The 20359-nt window shown below is 51.7% G+C and overlaps 1 protein-coding gene across 12 annotated transcripts in view; it reads left to right on the top strand.

Moving 5' to 3' along the window:
• The first annotated feature begins 1354 nt into the window (after nucleotides 1–1354).
• The window catches only part of ATP11C (ATPase phospholipid transporting 11C), a 60126-nt gene continuing 41121 nt past the window's right edge, over nucleotides 1355–20359 (top strand). For 8 of the 12 annotated variants that reach the window (XR_005107402.1, XM_037407675.1, XM_037407669.1 and 5 more), the window contains exons 1-2: nucleotides 13844–13944; nucleotides 19901–20020. Coding sequence is in view for 11 of the 12 variants with exons in the window: in XM_037407675.1 (XP_037263572.1) it covers nucleotides 13930–13944; nucleotides 19901–20020 (135 nt within the window). In the remaining variant the exon portion in view is untranslated. Of the gene's footprint in view, nucleotides 1485–13791; nucleotides 13945–19900; nucleotides 20021–20359 lie in introns of those variants that run through there. The other 4 variants (XM_037407677.1, XM_037407678.1, XM_037407672.1 and 1 more) reach the window with 4 other exon arrangements.

Here is a 20359-nt window from a genome sequence, read left to right as displayed (position 1 = left end):
TACTGCTGCCCTGGGATAAGTGGGATTAAGGAAAATCCAGTGAGATCCTGCCTGTCCCACACCTAACTGCTGTTTTGCTGCTGCCTGGGGCAGGCTTTCTGGGTGAGCTTGGATATATCATACTGTGTAAAACTTCCAGACACTTGGTGCTTAAGTAGAGCAAACGTGACCGGGTTTAGCATCAGTAAAATCAATACAGTACTATTCTTGCTTTTAAAATGCCAAGTCAAAAAAAATCTCTGTGTTTTCCAGGTCTCTGGAAGCCCACAGCTGCTCTCTAGGCCCAGCCGTGGTGCAACAAGGGTTTTTTTTTACTCAGTTTCCAGGGAGAAGCCTGCTTTAAAATAGGAGCAACACAGGCTGCTAGAATTACGATGGGTGCCAGGCACTGGGGTGGGACAGCCCAGCTGCTCCTGGGGGCTGCTGGCAGGGGACAGCACCCGGCAAACTCCCTGCCCTGTGCTCTTGCAGGGGATGTTGCTCCAGAAAAGGCTGGTTTATTACCAGGTAATAACAATGTCAAAAACGTAACAGAAAAATGTCGATTTTGTTAGGTTACATCTCGTCTTTCTCCATTTTGGTGGAACCAAATATTCTCATACGCTGCGCCCTCCAGACTGGGAGGTGCTCCCTGGAGGAAGCTGTTTCGGGTGAGTGGTGTTTCCACTCCTGTATTGTCCCAGGCCAGAGGGAAGGGGATGCAGCCAGGGCCTGTGTGCTGCTGGGAGGCTGGAGGCACTGGGAAAGCTGGGCGGCTCTGGCCCAGGCTGGGTTGACTTGGCCGCCCGGGTGGTGCCGGAGGGGCACTGGCCCCCCGGGGGATGGGCACCGGCCCCCCGGTAAGTTTTCAGTGGGAAAACCACGGAGGCACTCCAGACACTGTCTGTGGCCAGCCACTGCTCGGGGACAGTGCTCCCGGGTGCGTCTGTGGTCTCTGCTTGAGGATGGCGGCAGGGACGGGGCTGTTGTCCCAGAGGATTTTCCGAGGCCTGCGCCAGCGGGGAGAGGGGACCTGCGTTAAGGGCAGCACCGCGCCCGGTGCCCAGCCCTGGCCGCCCCGGCGGGGAGCCGGGCAGAAGGGCTCTGACCCCAGGGCTCCGGGCCCCGCGGGTCGCCGCGGTGAGGCCTCCCCCAAGCCCTCGGCCCCGGCCCCGCAGGCTTCGCCCCCGGGCGGCGGCGGGCGGCGCGGCGGCCCCGCCCGGCACTACAGCTCCCAGGCTGCTGCGGGGCGGCGGCACCGCCTCCCGCCGGCGGCGGCGGGACAAAAGCGGGGGCGCGGGGGAAGTGCCGCCAGCCGAGCGCGGCCGGGCTGAGCCGAGCCGGGCCGGGCGGCGGGGCAGGGCGGCGGGCATGGTGCGCGGCCGGCGGCGCGGCCCGCGGGCGGCCTAGGGACCGAGCCGAGCCGTGCCGTGCCGGGCGATGCGGCGGTGAGGGCGGCGGGGCCGGGCGCCGCCGTGATGCTCCGCCGCAGCCTCAGCCGCCTGGTGAGTGCGGGGCCGGGGCGGGGGGCAGCGCGCCGGTGTGATTTCTCAGCTTTTCTTGGATTTGCGTTTTCCCGGGGGAGGGGGGGGTGCGGCCCGCGGAGGGCCGGGGCGCACCCCGGGGGGTGGCGGCGGCGCTCGGGCGGCGCAGCGGCTGCTCGCTCCCTTACGATACCGTTGGGGTCGGGCCCTGGGGCTCTTGGCTAGAAGTTGCTTTTGCTGTGAGAGCCCAAACCTTCCAAACATTTTGGTTTTTTTTTTTTTTCTCCCCCAAACCCCTCGAACCCTGGGGGCCTCCCCGGCCCCTGGAAGCATGCACCCGTGGTCCCAGGCCGGCCGAGGGGCAGGGTACTGCCCGCCCTTCCCACCCGCTCCGTGCCCCCGGGTCCGTTACCGACCCTCCCAGGGCCACATAAGCTCCTCATAGATTTCACCGTGACCTCATTGCTTGGCCTGAACTCTGTAATTATTCATCTTTTCCTCTTCCCACAGCGAGTGCGGTAAAACCAGTGCTTTGACATCATTTCAGGAGCTTCTGCTTATTTAGCAGTGTCATTTATTGCGCAGTGCGTAGTTAGCAAAGTTGCGGGAGTTGAGGCGGCAGGCGTGCGGCCGGAGCACGGTGTGCGGGAGGACCACGGTGTGCGGCCGGAGCTGCTTCCCGGGGCGCTGCACCGCCTGGCACCCGGCTGCCCGCCAGGGTGATGGGCGCTGCCGGCGGCCGCCACAGGCCGCAGCTGCCGGCAGGTGCGTTTTCGTCTTCACTTTTTGGTTTTGAGTGAGGTTTGTGACACACTTCCATGCTCTCAGCACCAGGGACTCTAATCTCCTTGTTAAGTCTGGAAGTAGCTCTGCAGCAATTCTGGCGGGATGGGCATGTGTGGAAATGGTGAATTTTCTTGTTTGTAGGTTGTGTTTCTGTTGCAGGCTATGGGTTAGCCCTGTAGAGAACACACCTCCTGCAGCTATTGTTTTGCAGCCTCAGGGACAAACCTATCGGTTCTAATCTCAGCGCCTGGTTTCTGACTTTGATGACTTTCAATTTAACCCTGCTTTGTGTTTCGTGCTTCCTACCCCACCCTTGCAGGAGGCTTTTTTCTGAGTTGGTTTGGGATGTGAAGCATCTCCTCAGCGATTAGCTAAAGGAGTTTTTAGGCGTGTGCCTTCTGTGAGCTGCTACCCATGGAGGTCCTGGCTGGGCTCCGGCTCTAGCATCTTCCTGATGCGTGAAGCATGACCCCACACCGGCCCTGTGGTCCCGCATCAGCTCTGTGCCACCTCTCGCAGTCCCTTGGCATGGGGAGGGGATGTGCACCACTGCTGGGGCGTGATATCCACCGGAGTGGGAATGAAACAACCCTGAGCACCGAACCCAGGTATTTCTAACAGCTTTGTTCAGGGCTAACCTATTGCAGCACATGTTTGGAAGGTTACAGGAGCAACTGCTCAGGGAGCAGGGCAGCGGCTTTGTTGTTGAGGGTTTTTAGCGTTTTTTCTATCTATTGGCTTTGTAAGGGCTGTTTGAGCAGCAACAAGCTGTTTGTTATCAGACTGGCTCAGTGCACACATACCCCCAGCCCTGGGCAGATAGCAGCTCCTGCCACCCAACATTCTGCGGTGGCTCTGCCCTGTCCCCAGCCCTGTTGGATCTCCCAGGAGGTTTGGGTTGGTCCCCTCTCCTGCTCTGTGGGAGGAGGGCACAGCCCACTGCAATCTCCCTGGAGGTACCCCCAAGCTGTGGTCTTGCCCTTGGTCCTGTATAGGTAGCACAGGGCTTCAAGCGATGCTCATCGCGTGGCAGTGGCATTGCAGAAAATTCACTGCAGTTATTAAATGCTGCAGGTTATCTGACACTTAAGATCCCACAGGGCTACTCAGACAAATGTTGTCACCTCTCCACTGTGTGGTCTTTGCCAGAGGCTCATAAATACCAACAGATACTAAAAATCCTGTTTTCAGATGTATTTCACAGCATAGGCATGACGCGTGTGCCTTGGCTTATCAACATGACTGTTATGTGGCTCCATTTCTCCCTCCCATAAACCTTTTGATCTTGCATAGGGTACAAAACGCGATGGTAAAAAGAGCAAGAAGGGCAGAGTGGTGTATGTGGGGTCTGATTTGCTACCCTGGGGCGCAGACTGATGTTCTCTGCAGGAACAAATTGGATTCTGAACTTCACTTTACACCGCTGAAGTCATCCCTGCTGAAAGGAAAGTGGGGCCAGGATCACTGCAGGGAGGCAGGATTGAATTGCCATGGTTAATCCACTTTAAGGAGATACTGTCAACTTGAAATATAACTTTAATTCTGTTTTGGAAACGGAATCTGGCATTGGAGTCTTATTTTTAGTCTCATGCTACTTGTACGGCTATTGTGGGGAGGATGCCGGAGTGGAGTGGGGAAGTGCGTTGGTGACCAGGGCAGGGTGTGGGTCTGTCTCCTTGTGCAGGGCTCTTCACAGGATTGGGATGAGTACTGCCCACTTCCAGACTCGCTTGGCAGATACATGGGAAGTGCTGGTCCCTGTGTCGTGCATCACAGACAATGCAGCTTATTTCCTTAATTACTTTTCCTGGTTCTTCTGAAGCATGCAGGCAGCTGTACCTCCGGGCCATGGCTATGCACCACAGCTCTGCCAGTGCTGCGGGGCCAGGGCCAGTGCCGTTGGGTCTGGTTTAAGAACTAAATACAAAATGCAGAAAGAAAAGTTACTGATGCCCCTGTTTTCAGTTTTTTCTCCCTGTTTGCTTTTACTTAAGGCTGGTCTGGAAGCAAGCCCTGGGAGCTGCCACCCTGCTCATAGCGGAGGAGCTCTGAGCCAGGGGAATGCTCTCCCTCCCTGCAGGGTGCCTGGTGCTGGCTGAGCCCATGGGCCGATGCTTGCCCATCACGGTGTTCCCACCTGGGTCTCTTGCCTCCGCAGTTAGCGTGGCTCTTCACTCTAGTATTTAGTATTTTTCTGATGTTTAAACCCCAGGATAAATAAGAAAATAACAATCAGTCTGTAATTAGGAGCAAAATTTTTTGTTGTGTGTGTTTGTGCAGTGTCTGACAACAGGACCTTAGTCGTGTTATTCCCTTTTAATTAAATACCTTAGGGCTTGATCCTCTTTGTAGCCCGTGCCCTGATAAATCCCTGGTGTTTAGCTAATGTTGGGCTGGTTGTGAGCTCCTGACTTTCAAGAATGTTTGCTTGAGGTTGGGGGGAAGATGCCTCAGATGGGCATGTGGTGCTAGTCCCTGGGCTGGACCTGTGTTGTGAGTTGGTGCCTTTGCCTTGTTGTGGTCTGGTGATGCTGTTCCCTTGCTGGTCTTCTCCTGGGGTCTCCATCCATCTCTGCTGCGTGGCTGCCAGCAGTGGGGGTACCCCCAGGTTGGTGATGGGACTGTGTGGGGTCCCGTGCCCTCCACCATCTGCCTTTCCCGGGGACTTGTCAGCTCCCCTGGGCCAGGACCTGTCCCTTGGTGTCCCTGCTGGAATGCCTCGGGTGTGCCCACTTAGGGCTTGCTTTGTGCTGCCCTAAAACCAGGGAGCTGCCTTTAATGGTCCGTTATTCTCCGTTTGTGTGCTTGGTGCCGCTTTCATGTGGAGCTTTTCCATCTGGGGCTCATTTTATCTAATTAAAAAAAAATCGTATGCAAACTGCCACGAGGCAGGCTTGCAGGTGACAGGCACTTGAGGCCGAGCTTTAATGTCACCTGTGGCTTGTCACCTCTGTGGGGGCTGCCCCAGCCAGGCTCTCTGGGCACTGCTTCGCCACTTTGCATCCCCTGGCTGTGCCTGCCGTGCCACTGGTGTTCTGCCAACACTAGGGAATGGTTTCTCTCATTAAAGTGCTTGCAAGTGTCACAAATTCCCTTTCCAAATCCTTGCTGTTCCCAAAACATTGGGGGGAATAATCCTGTCCCTGCAGGTGGGGGCTCATGAGCACAGGAGTGGTGCCTCATGTAGGGTTTGGGGCTCCGTTTGGGCTTTGCTGCAGTTTTGCAAAGCCCCTTTGGATGTTTTGAAGGTTGTCTCGTCCCAAGCATGCCCCAGCACCCCCACACCCTGGGGGGAGAGGCTGGTGCTGCCAGGGATGGGGGTCTGGGTGGCATGCCCCACCACAGGCAGAGCCATCAGCAAGATCAGTGTGTGGTGGTTTGTCCCCTCCTGTCCCTGAAGCCCTGCCTGGCCCCTTTGGGGAGGAGCAGAGGCAGGAGGGCGGCCTCGGAGAAGGCATGTGTGGGCTCAAGGGGCATGTGCTGGCAGCTGGAGAGATGGTTCAAGCCTGGGAAGGAGCGGGACAGGCGGGGATGCTGAGCCCTGTAGGGCAGGTTCTGCCTGGCACTGCGGGGAAAATACCCCCACTGAGACCTATTCAAATGGCAGAAAGTGAGAAACGGCCCAAAGTCACTTTTTAGAAGGGAAATACATTCCCCGTTGGCAGTGGGGAGTAGGTGAGAAGGGGCAGGGGTGGATGGGGAGAGCCCCTGGGGCACACCAGGCAGTGCGGGGCTGGCCACTGCTGGCTGCTGCCCGCCCGGACCCTGCCCCACTCGTGGGGATGCTGGAGTGCGTTCTGCGGGAGATGTCAGAGTCTGGGGTGGAGGATACAGATTTACACTCCTGCCTGTAGTTTTTGCAGTAAATGTGTAATAAAGTCTATTTCAGGACACGGAGCACATCTGCGATTTTCTTTCACGCTTGCTTTTTTTTTTTTTTTCCTTAGAGAGTGTGAACCAAACATTACAGTGTGTGATTGCAGCTTCTGTTCTAATAAGAAGAGCATAGGTAGGAGTTGGAAGCCTTGAGGATTGCTTTTTTTGCTTTTACCCCAACCCAGCCATGTTAACACCTTGAGAGTGAGGCTGCGTGTCAAATACCTTGTATCTGACTGCAAGAAGCGCTTTACTTTCATTAATGTGACAAAAACCTATAAGCAGCAAAGGTTCGGGCTGGGGTGTCACTGTGACACTGGATGGCAGCTCTGGTTGGAGAAATCCCACACTTCAAAAGAGTGTGGATTTTTTAATGAAGTTACTTGAATTTTTCATGAATGTTGCTAGAATTTATTTTGTAATGTGTGTTTAACATGATAACAGCATTTTGTGTGCTCAGGGCCAGTTCCCCTAGAGCAGCCACAGGGAAGCCCGTGCTTGACCACAGAGCAGACAACGGAAGCTCAAACTGTGAACCTGGAGCTGCAAAGGCTCTTCCCTGGGGCTGCAATCCCTCATGGATGCCCTTACCCTGGAAAATGGCCACACAGGAGTTTCTGAAATTGCTGTAACTGTTTCTCTTTAACGTTGCAAAGCACTCTCCGAACGGTAGTCTTATTCCCAGAAATAACAGCCTTATTCCCAGAAATAGCTCAACCGTTTGGTTAAAAAGAAATAGAAATCAAACAAACCAGCCTTGGAGAAGCAGCTGCATGGAAATGTTCACATGTGCAGTTAAAGTTTGGAGAGGTTTGAAATTGCCAAGGAGGGAGTGGAAAGCACTGGTCAAACATTCATGATAAATGGTGCCGCCGGTTAAACCTGCGGTTTGCAGAAAGTTTTCTGTGGAAGATAACACGTGTCTCGAGGCTGGATTTTATTCTTCGGTCGAAATGGTTTTTGTCTTCAGTTGGTATTTTGCTAAGAATAATAACGATTGTCTGGGCTGTGTGGGGAAGCTTCAGAGCTAAGCTGACTTGAGTTGCAGCTGAAGGCATGGCAATTTGCTTTGTAAGAATAAAAATTGTAAAAGCAAACAGACCATCTATTAATAGCAAGCTTTTCAGACTTGCCTTTAATTTCATCCTGTTGCCTTTGGTTTAGGCACTTCCTTTCCAATTAAAACTGTTGCTTTCTGACTGTAACCGCTGATGTGCTCTCTAGTGAAGAGGTGGGGTTTTTGGTTGGGTTTTTCTTGATGTTAGTTAAAAGCAACGCTGGTCGAGTGTGTTAATGAAGTCTGTATGGCAGAAGAAGCCTTCACACCAAAATCAGTTGTTCTGCCAGTGACCGCGGTTTAGCAGTGTAGGTTGGGTCCCTGTGGGCATCTTCCTCCCGCCGTACCCAAGCTTGCATCTCTTACCTGCAGAGATATGCAACAGAAAAACAGACTTAGGCTGCTGATTCCTCAGGGCATGGGGCTCTGTGGGGGACTTTAACTTACTGTCCTTGCTGAGAAAATGCAGGGGTGGCTAAGTGAGGGGATGTCCCCTGTGACACATGTGGCCGAGATGTGCCCACAGGAGGAGCTGGCATTGCCACGGCAGGGGAAGGGAGTCACCGAGCTGCTTGGCATGGCTGGGGTGTCTGGGAAGGGTGAGTTCTCCAAGAAACATGGACATGGGGTGACTGAGTGCACTATTAACCTGCTTGCCTTTCCCTGAAAACGTTAGCTGGGGGATTTTTCAAGGGAGTTTCCTGTATTTAGTTGTGTGTAGGAGGTGGGTGCAGAGGCTGGAGGGCAACACGGAGGTTTTACTGCGCAGCTCCCCTGGCTTGGCCCAGGCTTCAGTGGCCTTCTGCCCAAAAGTGTCCCCCAGGTCCCCCGCCGAGCTGTGCCAGGGGGACTGGGCAGCAGCTCTGGTCCTGTGTGGTGACAGGCTATCCCGAGGTGATCTCAGGAAGTACCTTACCGGTGGGGTTAGACTGCAGTCTGCTTCTTGTTGCTCATCTCAGAAATATTTCTCTGCTTGCTGAGGTCTTATGTTGGGAGGGATGGGCTGGTTTTTGCCGAGCAGGTTTTACCAGTGCCATTTACCAGCGCTATACACAAGGTGTCATGGACTTCACCTCCTGTGCTCTCCCAGCCAGCAGACCTGCATCCAGACCATCTGTAGATGCTGCATGCTGCTGCAAGGGAGCCAGCAGAGCCCTGATACTCATCTCCTGCCCTGGCTCCCTCACCTCTTGCAAGTAGACAGGTGGGTTTTTTCCCCCCTATTTTAGTTACCAAGCAATATTGAGGTGCGGTGGTGTTTTAGGTTTTTTTTTAGTGTTTACCCTTGTTTTCCTGGAGATTTTCAGCTTTCCCTAATTTACGGGGAGCTGGCAGCGAGCGCTGTGTGAAGGACACATCGGTGAGGCGTGCTGTGCTCGGACAGTGCCTTGCCTTTAGGGACACCATGCCAGTCAGAAAGCATGTCCTGCTCATTGGAAATGGATAATAAGGACACTGCTGCTCATGTTGCTGGTGATTGTAAGCCATTTCTATTATTTTTTCCTAATTATTAGATAATAATTTTCTTCTTGTAGTTTTGCTCTCCTGTGACCCCCTGCACCCTTTCCACCCGCTGGCTCTGCCACCACAAGGCAGCCCTGGCTGCTTTCGGTGTAATCATTGCACCGCAGTTTAATGAATTGCTTGGAATTATCCAACACCTGACCTCCAAGTTTCACCCGGGGTTTGCCTGAATTGGTTGACATGTGACTTAGGCAGTTAGTATTTTGCTTTTTGCAGTGAGCTTGTCTCCAAGAGTGGTGCATGGAGCTGCTATGTGGGTTGCCGTCACCCTTTCGTGGTAGGAAAGCGATGCCGGTACTGCCTGTGTGCCGCAGGGGATGGGCAGTAAGTGGCAGACGGTTTTAAAGCTTTAGTTTACTAACTTGCAGCCTGGGGAAATGATGAAACTTCCCTGTTTTAAAAGGTCTCCTCCGGCCCCTGCCCTTGCGCAGCTCCTGCCTGGCAGCAGAGTGGCTGTTGGGTCAGGAAAAACCTGTTCTGCCCAGAGGCTGCAGTGACTCCACTACATATTTTTATAGAAGTATTAAATATAAATGTGTGCAATATATATGCATTAAATATGCATGTATGCAATATATATAGATGCATTAAATATATATATATTTTTTATGAGCTCTTTCCCAGGTTTAGCCAAAATCCAGGGAGCTGCCGGCCAGCAGTTGGCACGAGGTGCCACTTTGATCAAGCTGCTTGCCCCCAGGTGGGGCATTGGGGCTGGCTGGGGAGAGGAACTGGTTGATGCCCTAGTGAAGGGCTCACTGGTGGAAGTGAAGCAGTCCTGGGTTGTGCTTTTCTTCCCCTCCATCATTTTTCATGCTCTCATAGGGACGCTTGCTGCCGTGGATGCTGCTCAGAACAAGTGCTCTGTAAAAACCCCTTGTAGTTCCTTCTGCAGTCCCTTCTGCGCATTTGCAGGATGTTCATGTCTCTTGCAGACACCTGTTGCATCTTGCTGACTCCAGTCATTTTTTATTTCCCAAAACTTTAGTCATTTTGTTTGAGATGTAATTCCAACCGAAGCCAATTTAGTCTAAAAGCATGCCTGCTCTTGACATCCAGCCATAATTGATAGTGTTTGTAGTTCAGAAACATTTGTCCTGCTCTCCTTAATGAAAGCTTAATGCACTTATTTTTGATCTGGCTGTTTGTAAAGGGCTTTTTGTTTTCCTCCTGCAGCAGAAGGGAGGTCTAGGCACCTGCAAGGCTGTCATAGCCAGGTATTTTGAGAGCAAATCGGGCTCGTTATTTTTGTTCACGACTCAAACAAGATTCCTGTTGACCTCCTTTGTGGCCTTAGATGTGCAGTGCTTCTCTGCGGGCTTTTTGCTGTGTGATTTCACCGGAATTCTGCAGGATCTATAGGTGGAAGGGCCCGTGGTCTGGCCCCAGCCTCGCTTTTGCAGGGCGGTGTGCTGAGGGCTTGAGTGCTGTGTATTTTCAAAGGGTCAGCAAGCAGTCTTTGTCTGGCCTCTCTTAAAGTGTGCTGTACACCTTAATAAGATTTTATAAGACTATGAAAGTGGGTAACAGAAGCAGCGCTCACTTGGTAGATGTAATTTGTTTGCAACGAATGCACTAATTTGCAAAATGAAGGGAACCTATTTTTTTTGTACAGTAAAGGATCTGGAAAGGCTGAACAAGATGTGCAACAGGCAAGACTAGACAATTTGAAGTGTTTCTTTGGTGTTGCAATCCAAGATCTTTTCAGCAGTAATAAAAATTAAGTACTGCTAGACGGCAGTGCTGCTGTGCTCGGCCACCTGAGTCTCAATTGGCTTAAGAGGAGAAAAAAAAAAATCAAAAATGTCACTGCTGGGAGATTAAATGTAGGGGAAAAAAATTCCACTTTGTGAGCAGCCCTGCCATCTTTTATTATGATTTCTTGTAATTCCTCCCCAGCATTTGCACAAAGTCAAGCAGCTGCTGCCTGTAGGGCTGTAGGGACCAGGGGTGATGTGAGGTCCTGAGCACTGCCTCGGGGCTGGGGGGGTTCAGGCTGCACTGGGGGCACCCGCTCAGCAGCACAGCAGCCCTGCTCTTACAGGCACTGCAAAGCCAAGCTTAAAATGCAAATTTTTTTATTTTTTTTTTGTGGCTCACAGGGTGGTGGTTGCATGCCAGTTTTGTTCCCTCTGAGTTGTGGAAGGTTTTTTGTTTTTTTTTTTAACTTCCTTGCAGCTCACTGTTCCTTATAAATGTTTGCTGAGGGAGGCAGCGCAGTAAAATTAGCTGCGATACCCAGAAGGCTGTCATCCTTGTATCAGCCAGATTAATGTGTGGAGTACATAATTTCTGTGGGGCGGCTTCTTCCAGTGCAGTTGAATGGATGGAAGTGGGACTTTCCACTTGACCATTCCGGTAAGTGCAGGGTGGGATGATCAGACATGCAGAAAGAGGAAACCTTGGGTAAAGGAGCTTGGCTTGGTAACTGAGAGCAGGAAAGCCTTATCTCAGTGCCCATCTACAGAAAGTGGCTGGTGGGATGGGGACGCCATGCGTTATCTCCTGGGGTGCTGCCCTGTTCTCCCACGTGGGATGGGCTCACTTCTGCAGCTGACCATGCCGGCATGGACTGCACCAAAACCCCTCTAGCACCAGCTCCAGCATCCCAGGGCTAGCTCAGACCTCTGCTCCATGTCCCTGTGGATAAGCGGATTTCCCTCCTGCTGCAGCCTCTGGACACCGGCGTTGCTCAGCGCAGGTGCTGGGTCAGCCCTGAGCAGCATGTGCTTTGCTGGAGCTGCTCTGCAGCTACTTCACCCAGCCCGGCAGGAACATGAGCCAAAAGGATTTCCTGAAGATAAACAGTTCTACGCCACATGTTGAGGATTTCTCTCCTGACAGGGTGGATTGCACTGATCCAGGATCCTAGTGTTAACTTTGCCTGCAGCCCCAAGGATAAATCTGTTGGTTACATTTTGTTAGTTACTTTTTTTTTTCTGTTACTTTTACACAGCTTTTGCTTTTTTGGACAAAAAAAAAATTAATTTGAACCAGTGTGAGCAAGCAGTATGGGGGTGCTGGGACCTTGGGTACCCATTGCAGGGGGTGAGGGCGCCCTGTGATGTGAGTGCGGGGCTTGGTCACCCTGTGCAGCCTGGACCTGCCCCCTCATCCCTCCTGCTGGCTCTTCTGTGGGAGTGTGAGAGCCTGCCTGGGGAGAAGCTTGCCCTGGGGGGATGCGGGCTGGGCCGGCCTGGGTACCAGCCCTTGCTTCTGGGTTGCTGCCGTGATGTACACCCTGGCAGGGGGGGTCTGCAGCCTCTGTCCTGGCGGGTGGGCAGCCGGGCAGGCTCGCTTCCCAGGGGAAAGGGAAGGAGCTGCTCTGGGAAACGGGCTTCTTGCCTGGCAGTTGGCAGCCTGGCTCTGAAATGCTAGGAAAACTTAAAAGGGGGCAAAGTGTCTGTAGGTGGAAGAGGTCAGAGTGATGTCTGGCCGAGCTGGGATGCATAACATAGTATTTAGGGTTTTTTTGTTTTGTTTTGTTTCTATAACTGAAGAGCTCAGGCTTTCAGAGGACCAGAAAGCAACGGGAAAACCAAAAATTATAGCTCTGCTGGCTGATGCAAGCACTGACAATTGCAAACTTAGAGGTTTTTTCCAGTTTGCGTTTACTTTAATTTTTGCCAGGGCAAATCACTGCTTGCTGCCCTGCTAAAATAGCTGCCGATGAGCGGACATATGTGCACAGCTTGAGCCGGGGGAAGGAGGGAGTAAGAGGTTTGAAGGCAGGAAGACCTCATTGTATTTGCTTTGTGACCTCTGCAAAACATTTGGCTCTTACTCAGAGTCCTTTTTTCTGTTCTCTAGTCTGAAGTATTCCTGTGAGCTTGAATTTTATATGCTAGCGGCATGCTGGTCAAACTTTTCTTTTGGACTGCCAAAAATAAAAATATGCTGCCTGTATTTCAAATTGAGTGACGGTTTCATCGCCCTGGCTGCCAGCAGGGCAGGGAAGTAGAGTTGAGATCCTGAAAACTTCCAAAAGTTGGTGTTTATGTTTGAACAGGAGCAACAGATTTTCCACAAAACAGCAGCGCTGAAGTAATGCAGTCCCAATTGATGTCTGCTAGCTTTGCTCTGGCGTTGGCTTTCTGCGTCGTACGTGAACCTGACTCTCTGCAGAGCACTGCGGGGCTGAAGCTGTGGTTACGGATGGTGTGGCGTGTTTGCTGGGAAGATGCAGTGCTGCATGATTTGGGGTAGGCTGTCTCCAGATGGAAAAACACAAGCGACAAAACCAAAGCCCATAGCAAAAGAAGCTGGGCTGTCACCCCTGTGCACGGTGCTCCCCGAGTCCGGGAGAGGGCTGGGCTCTCCTGTAAATTTATTATCTGGGGGAAAAAAACCTGTTGTATTTCCTCTCTCCACCCTTCTTAAGTCTCAAGTAGCCTTTTCCCCTGTTCTCCCCGCCCTGCCGGGTCTCTCTGCTTTTATCGGTGGCTTTGTTGGCAAAATCAGCCTTTCCAGGAAACTCAGCCCAGGCTCTGCTGTTCTCCAGCCCACTGTCCTTGGTGAAGGTGACCTTCCTGCATGCCCATATGGTGAGACAGCACATTTTGGGGACAGAGGGGACACGAGGATGGGCTTTGGCCAGGGCCCTTTCATGTTGCTGGACGTACTTTGACTTGTGTTAAGGCTGGTGTCGATGCTTTGCTGGAGCACATCATCCAATGCTTTGTCATCCCCAGCAGGGACCAGGGATGAGGTCTGGGTGTTGAGCCCTATCAAGTGTTGACCATGGGTTTTCTTTTTTTAAAAAAGTATTGATCCTTTTCCCATGGCTCCTCTTTTGCTTGTTATTCTGCTTGGTCTGGGGGCTCGCATGTCTACCTCGCTTCGGCTAGAGCCAGCTTGCCCCCCAGGGCACTCCTTCATGGTGCTGTCTTCTGTCTGGTTGAATTACCAGTAGGATCTTCAGTCTCAACAGAGGAGAAGGGATAATGGTTTAAATTTCAACCTTTTTGCTTTCTTGAGGTACCGGCCTTCCCTCTTTGCTTAGGGATGAGCAGCAGAAGTCCTCTCCGGTGGGAAGTGAGTTTGGAGCGGTGCTCGTAGCCCTTCCTTTTGGACCTGTGGCCTTTCAGTATTTTAAATGCGATGTTGGTTTTTTTCCTGAGGACTGTGCATGTTATTGACCCATTCCCACAGGCGTATGGGAGAGTGGAGGGGTTGATCCCGATCGATGGAATTCTGTCTGTAAATCAGGAGAGCTGCCGAAAAATGTGGTCGGTGAGGGTAAGCATAGCCAAGCTGCTAGATTATTAAGGCTTTTCTCAAAGCATCACCTGTGCTTGCATAGAAACGACTAAGGATAAAGAATAATAGAAAAATTGGCAGGAAAAACTTTAATTAAAAATATATCGGTTGGGCAATGAGGCTGGTGTACCGAGCAGCTTTCTGAGGCTGCTGGGCAATTTGGGGAGGTTATGGTAAATTTACGGAGGCTTTTAAAAACTGTGGATGTGTTTTTCTTGGTTATTCTGGGGCTAAGTGCAATGGGAGGTAGAACAGGCTGTTTTGGGAGGTGGTGTTATTTTTGCAGGCTTTTTCTGTAAATCAGGTCGACTTCTCTACTGCTTTTATGATAAATGGAACAATATGGAAGTGATCCGAGTTTAAACTATTCATGAGATCTAAGCCAAGTAACGTGATTTAATCTTTCTTCTGCATATATTTAATATAAGCTGTGATTTCATTCAAATGTTTGAGCCTTGTACTTGTACTGTATAATTATCTCCGGTTTTAGCAGATGACTTCTTTCTTTTTTAAATGCCTGTGGTTTTTTATTAGATCTTTTTTCTAAGACTTATTTGTGTTTACTTTGTGGCTTGATGATATCTTCAGCAAACATGAAAGGAGGTTTTTTTGATTAGTTAGTTTTGGTTTAGGTGCTTTCTGAAACTAGTAAATAAAATGGTGGGCTTTTTTGTTTTTTGTTTTTTTTTCTGGAAATGGGGCCAGCAGGTAGCGCAGACATTTGTTTTCCATATGGGTGATATAATTAAACACTGTGTTTTGCAGCTGCCCTAGAAATAGCCCACTTAGAGTGGCTCCTTGTCAACAGCGGCTGCAGAGTACAGGTTCACCTCTCCTGTTGAACTCCTAACTCCATTAATTTTTACCCAGGCTTGCTAATTTTTACCCAGGTTTGCAACTTTTATCAAGTGCCGGCCAGGTCCTGTACATGGTGCTGTGATGGACAGCCAGATATTTGGGAGGGTGGGTGGAGATGATGCTCTCCAGGGGGCGGGGTGGCGTGGCTGTTGTGCTGGGCCAGGGCATCCCTGTGGGAGAAGGGCACAGATGGGAAGGGGAAAGAGGCACAAAGGGAGGCTCACCCAAACCAGGGTGAAGGATCTGGGGAGCGCTGTGGGCTGCGAACTTAATTCCACCATCTCTGTGTAATGCTTCAGCAGCTTCAAGTCATCAATGAAGTTGGGTCGTTAGTTGCATCCATGGGTATGTTTAGCCCTGGTCTGATGCCTTCACATCATGCCTGTTCCTAACTCCTCAAAGAAGAGTTTATAGCAAAATGCCAAGCCTCAGGTGACCTTCCGTGGGCATATTGATATGTGTAGATGGTCTTTTTGAATTTGGACAGCATAAGAAAATAGCCATTATTCCTAATGCCTTCTTTTCAGAACTGCTCTGTCTGGCAGTAAGTGGGCTTTATACAAAGCTGAAAGTATGGGAAGGTTGGGTTGCATCAAAATATTTAACAGAAATATGTTCTGTATCTGAATTTCACTGTGGTACGAGGAAGGCTGTACTGCAGCAGCACCGTGCCCCGCCGTGCGTGCAGCAGAGCGTGCGTGTCCGCATCGGTGGCGACAGTGTGGTTATTTATTACTGCAGCCTGGGCACCTGGTCCTGCCCGAGGTGGGAAGCGGGGATAGATAGTGAGCTGCCAGCTTGGAAAGATGCTCCTGGCAGAACAGCTTCGCTAGCCTCATCTTTATCTCCTATGATTTGTGTTTGTCTGGCTGTTGTCTTCCAGCTGAGCTCCTTCAGGAGCAATCTGGTTTGGATGCTTTGCTGAAAGATTAACTCGCTGACGGGCTTGGTTAGGTGCTGGAGGAGAGGAACAGGAGCCCTGAGTGAAGCTTGGAATGCTGCAGGACAGACCTGCATTTCTGGTGCTGGTGTTCAAATAATGCAAACAGGATAGTGGCTCTTCTCAAAAATACCTCCTTCCCTCCCTCCTCTCGATTCCTGGGGTGTGCGGTGTGCCCCAGGGTGCCGTGTCTGCCAGCTTCTGGGAGCTCTTCTGGGTTGCTGGGGCAGGGGATGGCAGAGAGGGGACTGGGGTGGCCTGCCAGCATCCCCAGATCCTCATGGTTTGGTGGGGGGATGCAGCGCAGCTTCCCACGGTGCGGTCCCGAGGCCAGCCTGACACCGCTGATCCCTACCGATAGCTCTGGCTCTCCCAGCGCTCCTGCGAGCATCGCGCCTCAGGCAGAGGGAGGTGATACAGTGCATATGGGGGGAATGCAATTGTTTATGTTCTTAAATAATCCTTTTGTCAGGCTTGGCTCTAAACAGCAGCAAGAACTCTGGCTTTTGCTTACACCAGCTGACGCCTGCGCTGTGGACCATGGGCTTTACAAAACCCCACCAGGCAGCGAGGCAGCTGTTTGAATTGTTTCCAAGTAATATTTTCTTTTTTTTTTTTTTTTTTTTTCCATCAGAATTAAAATTTTTGATGAAAGGCGGCTGGGAAAAGTCATCTAAATCCTCTCTCTGCTAATCTGCATATTTTATAATTTTCCCAAAAGCCTGGCAGTTACTCCCTAAATCTCCTCTTAAGTCTCCGTTGAGAGCCGTTATTAAGACTTGGCAATCTATTAGCAGCCCAGCGAGCCATTGAAGGTGAGCGTGTCAAAATAAGAGCTTTTAATTGCCGAGCTGAGCCAATGCCTCTCACTGTGGGCATCGTCGTAGTGTGCGCTTGCTTTCTGGGAGGTGAAAAAAGAGAGAGACGTGGTATGAGGCCTTCCAGCTGCTTGTGTAGCTGCATGATGGTGTGACACCGTGGGGTGGTCAAGGGAATGGGAAATGAAATGCTGGGAGTGGTGGGAGTCCAGTTAGACCAGAGAGCGAGGACTTCTCCCTCTGCTGCCCCTGTGGAGGGCCCTGCTGCGGGGTTGCTGTCACCTTTGTAGGGGATGCTTCACAGAAAGAACTGAGGAGGAGCTGAGGGGTGACAGCCCGCCTAGGGCTTGGTGGGGATAACTCAGTGGGGCTTGGTCAGCTAGCACCCCACACCTGGGACTTGGGTTGTCTTCTGCTCTGGGGCTTCACATCCTCCAGGTTTCCCATGGCTAACTACAGATAGTCTTGCAGAGTAAAGACTTGCGTATATTTTTCCAGGAATGTTTTAACCAGAGCTTTTGTTGCTTCCATGCCCGATGCGTGTGTTCGGCAAACCCTCACCCTGTCCCTTTCCCACCGCCCTGCCGGCAGCGTTGGGGGAAGCTCTGCTTTCCTCCCGGTGCTGGACGGATGCTCACCAGGCACGCCTGGCTCCAGCCCCTGCCTGGGGACACGGTGGAGGCTTCAGCCTTGGGGACAGTCTGCCTCTGCTCCCCGGCGCTGGTGTGGATGACGGTTCTGCCTCTCGCTTCTGGGGTGCAGGCTGGCTGCCACCCCTGTAGCACGGCAGATTACAGCGGGGAGCCTTTCCTGGGTCTGGTTTCCAGCTGAGATGTGCTGATCGCTGCTGCAGGCGGTGGTGGTGAGGCTGGGAGGGCGCTGGGGTGGTGGCATTCAGCTTGGGGAGCCAGCCGTGCCCCGTGGGGGTGTGCACAGTGCCGGGGGGGCGGGTGGGTGGGTGGGTGCTGCTGGCTCTGCAGCCGGGGGTGCAGGGACACCTGCAGTGGTGTGAGAAGCTTGCTTCTGCTCTACGTCAGCCGCTGGAGGTTTGAGGATGGCTGTAGCGAGAGTGGTCAGCACACCAAACTGGGTTTAGGCATGGTGTGAAAGCACTTCTTTAATTAAAGATGCTGCGGATACGGGTGAGGAACGGGGGAAGGAAGAGCTTCTGCTTTCTTCAGGTAGATCCCACTCCTGGTGCAACATCCATACAGTTGCTGCTGGTCCAGGTACATGAATAGGGCTGGCTCAGATTTTTATGTTTTAATGTTGTTTTGGGGGTGTGCATGTGTTGTTTTCACACTTTTCCCAAGCAGTAGTTAGTCGCGGGCCTTGCTGTCACAGTGTGGTTGTTTTCAGAGCACCTCTTCTCTAGCTGGGTTTTGCTTGCAGCTTGATGAGCTGCCTGCAGCCAGCCCTTCAGACAGCCGGGGTGCTGAGCTGGGTCCTGGGCACGCCAGGAGTGTCTGCTGGCGGCGGGCTGAGCCCACGCTGGGCAGCAGACACAGGATAGCAATTGGGCATTTTTGCACCGTCACTTGCCCTGGTGGGATTTGAAGGCAAGTAAGCTGTAAGGTTGAGGTTTAATGAGACTGAGTGGAGTAGGAGCAGTATCGGCTGGTGTTTTAGCAGCCCTGTTGCCTGCTAATGCCCTTGAACCATGAACAGTGACAAATGTCTTCTCTGGTCATGTTTCAAAATCCAGAACTTTAACTCTAAAAAAACCTTAGCCTAGCCTAAGACCACTTCCCCCCCCCGCCCTCCACTGCATCCACTCTTAGTGGGCATTTCAAATTCACTTTATAATTTTAAGTTTGACCTTGCAAAACGCTTCCCAGTGCCATCCTAGTCTCTGGGCTTGGCCACCAGCAGCTGTGGCAGGCACACTTTGTTACCTGCAAGGTGGAACCTGGACAGGTTGAAAAGCTGATTTTTAAACTATTGCACATTTGCATATCTTTTAAAAATAAACTTTTCTCATCCACTGAGAATCTCGTGCGTGTGGAGCAGCCTGGAGCTGGAAGCTGGTGGGAACAGAGGCTGTGGTGTTGTCCCCTCCACCCAAGAGCCTTCCCCAGGGCTGTGGGGACCTGTGTTGCCGCTGCCTTGTCACCAGTTCACAGATGTTTTCAAACAAAGTGACAGAAAGTTGGAAATTTCATATTTAAGAGTTACGTTTAAGAGCACTGTTACTTTCAGTGTATTTGACTACCTTTTTTTCTAGGCACTATTTTAAAAGCTGTCTGTTGGATTGGAAGGATCTGTCTTTAATTTGCCGGGCACCAGGACCTCCCCTGGGAAGCCTGCAAGGGCTGTGGGGATGGGGGTCTCTGCTAGAGCCCCGTGTTGCCAGTCACAAGCATCTCTCATGACTTTGTGTAAGGGATGCTCTCCTCCCGTGGAGCTGCTCTGCTTCCCCTGTCTGAGTTGGTTCTGCTGCAGTTCCCCTCATCCTTCCCCGGGCCGCTGCGGAGCAGCGGGGCAGTCGCTGAGCCCCCGTTACGCCAGGTTAGCATTCACTTGTGACATCTCATTCTGCTTTAAAATACAACCCCAACAGGACAAGGTGGCATCCCCAACACCCTGCATGTCTTTTTGAGGAGTTTGCGATGTGCAACTGTCTGCTTCATTGTTTCTGGTTTTATTGGAGACTTTAAAATAGCAAAAGTATGCTTTTTTTTAAAGCTAAATCCCAAGTCTGCAGGCACCAGTGTGATCGTGAGATGTGTCAGGTGGACTTGAGGGTTTGACAGGAGAGCAAGTGTAAGGGAGGGTGCAGATTCCATCATCCTCTGTGGTGTCCTGGGTAGAGCCTGGAGCCACTGTACAAACCCAAGACGGAAGGATTCTCCAGGTTGGGACTAGGAAGAGATGTGTGGAAAATCAATTATATTCCTAATGAACTGAAGTGTTTGATAAAGGTGTATCCTTCAAGAAGGAAAAATTACCTGCAGCCTGCGCCCATCTGCCAGGCATGGGCAGCAGCCATCCTGCTTAGGGCAGGAGTGTGGGGGACGTGAGCGGTGACCTGTCCTGGTGGAGTGTGGGATGGGCTGTGGTCCTGGTGGGCCAGTGGCTGAGCAGCACTGAGGACCCCAGGTTGCAGGCTCGGCACTGCTTTGGGTTTGCTAAATGACCTTACATGTGCCTCTTCGTTCTCTGTGCTTTTGCTGGGGCAAAGAAGTGAATTTTTGAAGTTCCAGCTGCTTTATTTCCAATGAACAGCACTGTGCTTTCAGAAGCTGGAAGCTATTAATATAAATATTTGACTTCTTTTGAGCTAAAAGCTAATTTTTCCCTTTCCTGGTTGCCCCAACAGTGTGCTGGGGAAGAGAAGCGGGTCGGTACACGCACCGTGGTGGTGGGGCACCGTCCAGTTTCGGAAACAGATGGATACGTGGCACAGAAGTTCTGCGACAACAGGATTGTCTCCTCCAAGGTGAGCTTGCTCCGCTTGTCCAGGTGCATCGTGCACATGTATTCCCTGCTCGTACGTTCACCCTGGCTTTATTTGATGGTTGTTCTTGAAAGTGAGAACCTCTGAATTCCTCAAGGATGGATGTAAAGGTCCCTTTGCATGCGGAGGTCCATACCTCACGCCCCAGCTCCAGTCTCACTGTTAGGCTCTCTTTCTTCCTATCAGTCCAGTGGGGGTGCGTACAAGTTCCTTTCTTCTAGGCTGGATGTGAGCAAAGCACATGGATGTGTCATTGTTGAGGGGGGGGTGTTTGTAGTTTTTTGGATTCGGTTTGCTTTGTTTTCTGGCATTCCCTTTGGG

The sequence above is a fragment of the Falco rusticolus genome, chromosome 14, assembly GCF_015220075.1.
Source record: "Falco rusticolus isolate bFalRus1 chromosome 14, bFalRus1.pri, whole genome shotgun sequence".
NCBI lineage: Eukaryota > Metazoa > Chordata > Aves > Falconiformes > Falconidae > Falco > Falco rusticolus.
This window is presented reverse-complemented; position numbering and strand designations above follow the sequence as displayed.